The sequence below is a fragment of the Pundamilia nyererei genome, unplaced genomic scaffold (genome assembly GCF_000239375.1).
Source record: "Pundamilia nyererei isolate P.nyererei 1_Seehausen unplaced genomic scaffold, PunNye1.0 scaffold00416, whole genome shotgun sequence".
Lineage (NCBI taxonomy): Eukaryota > Metazoa > Chordata > Actinopteri > Cichliformes > Cichlidae > Pundamilia > Pundamilia nyererei.
Genome location: NW_005187817.1, coordinates 338,312 through 340,213, shown reverse-complemented (window position 1 = coordinate 340,213; position 1,902 = coordinate 338,312). Strand labels below are relative to the sequence as shown.

General features: G+C 44.8%; 1 protein-coding gene across 1 annotated transcript; it reads left to right on the top strand.

The window, feature by feature from the left end:
- The first annotated feature begins 368 nt into the window (after positions 1-368).
- On the top strand, positions 369-1,077 carry LOC102206262 (histone H1-like). The gene has a single exon (XM_005753265.1). It carries the CDS (start codon positions 413-415, stop codon positions 1,022-1,024), a length of 612 nt encoding a protein of 203 aa, XP_005753322.1. The 5' UTR covers positions 369-412; the 3' UTR covers positions 1,025-1,077.
- Positions 1,078-1,902: the final 825 nt, after the last annotated feature.

Below are 1,902 nucleotides of genomic sequence, written 5' to 3'. Positions count from 1 at the left end.
AAAAGTGATTTTGGTGCAGGTTTACTTGATTTGAAGTCCTTTTATGGGGTAAAAGAAGGGGCGAAGCCGCCAAGCTCCGCTGTGACTCGCCGAGGTTTCGGAGTTTCAGGGAAAAACTGCAATAAGCACTGGGGCTCAGCATGGGCTAAATTTGAAGACACTCGTGCCCGCTTGTCAGCTGCTTTACTGTCAGTCCGCATCGTTGCCTCTTGAGCTACTTTTTAACGTGTTTATCTGGAAGAGAAAACACAGAACACGTTCACTCGGGCTGCAAGCGAGAGCGCCGCGCTGGATTGAGTCTCCACGGTTCTCATGTTGCATTGAAAAGGCGACTCCTGCTGCGAGTTTCTCATCTCGTCTCTCGGACTCCAGTTGGATCGCGAAAGCAGCAAAGAAAACAAAAGAAGGAAAAATGGCAGAAGTAGCACCAGCACCAGCCGCCGCTCCCGCTAAACCAGCGAAGAAAAAGGCTTCCAAGCCCAAGAAGACCGGCCCTAGCGTCAGCGACCAAATCCTTAAAGTAGTGACCGCTTCCAAAGAAAGGAAAGGGGTGTCACTAGCTGCCCTGAAGAAGGCTCTGGCTGCCGGAGGATATGATGTGGAGAAGAACAACGCCCGCGTTAAGATCGCCATCAAAAGCCTGGTTTCTAAGGGCACTCTGGTTCAGACTAAGGGCACCGGCGCTTCTGGTTCTTTTAAGCTAGGCAAGAAAACCGCTGAGACCAAGCCTAAGAAGCCAGCGAAGAAGGCTGCTCCTAAAGCCAAGAAGCCTGCTGCTGCCAAAAAACCTGCGGCAGCGAAGAAGGCTAAGGCAGTAAAGAAGCCCGCAGCTGCGAAAAAGTCTCCGAAGAAGGCTAAGAAACCAGCTGCTGCCAAGAAACCCGCCAAGAAAGCCGTGAAGAGCCCGAAGAAGGTCGCCAAAAGCCCGAAGAAGGTGGTCAAGAAGGCGCCCGCAGCCAAGAAATCCCCGGCAAAGAAGGCTGCCAAGCCTAAAGCGAAAAAGACCGCAGCCAAGAAGAAGTAAGCTGTCGTCGCTGTTACGTTTGAACTCAAAGGCTCTTTTAAGAGCCACCACAATCCTACAAGAGCCTGTTCCTAAAGCCATCAGTTATACAACTTTATTGCGAGGCATGTATAGCAGACAGCCTAGAGAGGAAGCAAATCTCTTCACATCTGCTATTATATCAATAACGTTTTTAATTTAATTATTACTTGCACACACCAGCTAGCATCCTAGTAAAGATTATGTAGTACATCCGGTTTTTAATGCCAGCTTTGAAAAATGCAGAAACTGCATGTAAAACTTGAACCATAAAAGCAGCTTCTAGAAATTTAAGCATCCCCAAAAAATTAGATCCACTTAAGTGCTTACACAATATTTTTGGTATGCGTTTATGCATGTGCGCGTGCTGTAAAGTCATTAAAAAGCTCCATGGCATACTAGACTCCAGGAAAGTGGCCTCTTGGCTCTGCCCAATTTTAAAAACTGCTGTCAAGGGCTTTCTATTACGTCCGCACATCAGACAGCGAGTGGTAAGACCTTTATTTGACTTGTTATTGAAACAACTGAGCAAGATGAAAAGAGGTGTGCTGTGATGCGTAACATGGAATCACGTCCCTATTCTACAGAGAGTAAAGAGTAATATGAGTTAAAGGCAGTTAAGTATAATGAACGTGAATTAGAAAATATTAGCTACAGGTATAATGAATAATGTTTGATGGTGGGCACCAAAGTGAACTAAATAAATACACCTTTAAATAATTGGGTCAAAATATATATTTCATTAAAATAGGAAATCAATACATTTACTTATTATGTGTGCTGGGGATATACGATAAATTTTCAATAAAACAAATGTCCATTAAGTGATACATTGTCTTTAGTTTTGCACCCATGGCTTT

Coding starts and splice junctions, on each gene's coding strand:
- LOC102206262 (XM_005753265.1), top strand. CDS start 413: ATGGCAGAAGTAGCACCAGCACCAGCCGCCGCTCCCGCTAAACCAGCG.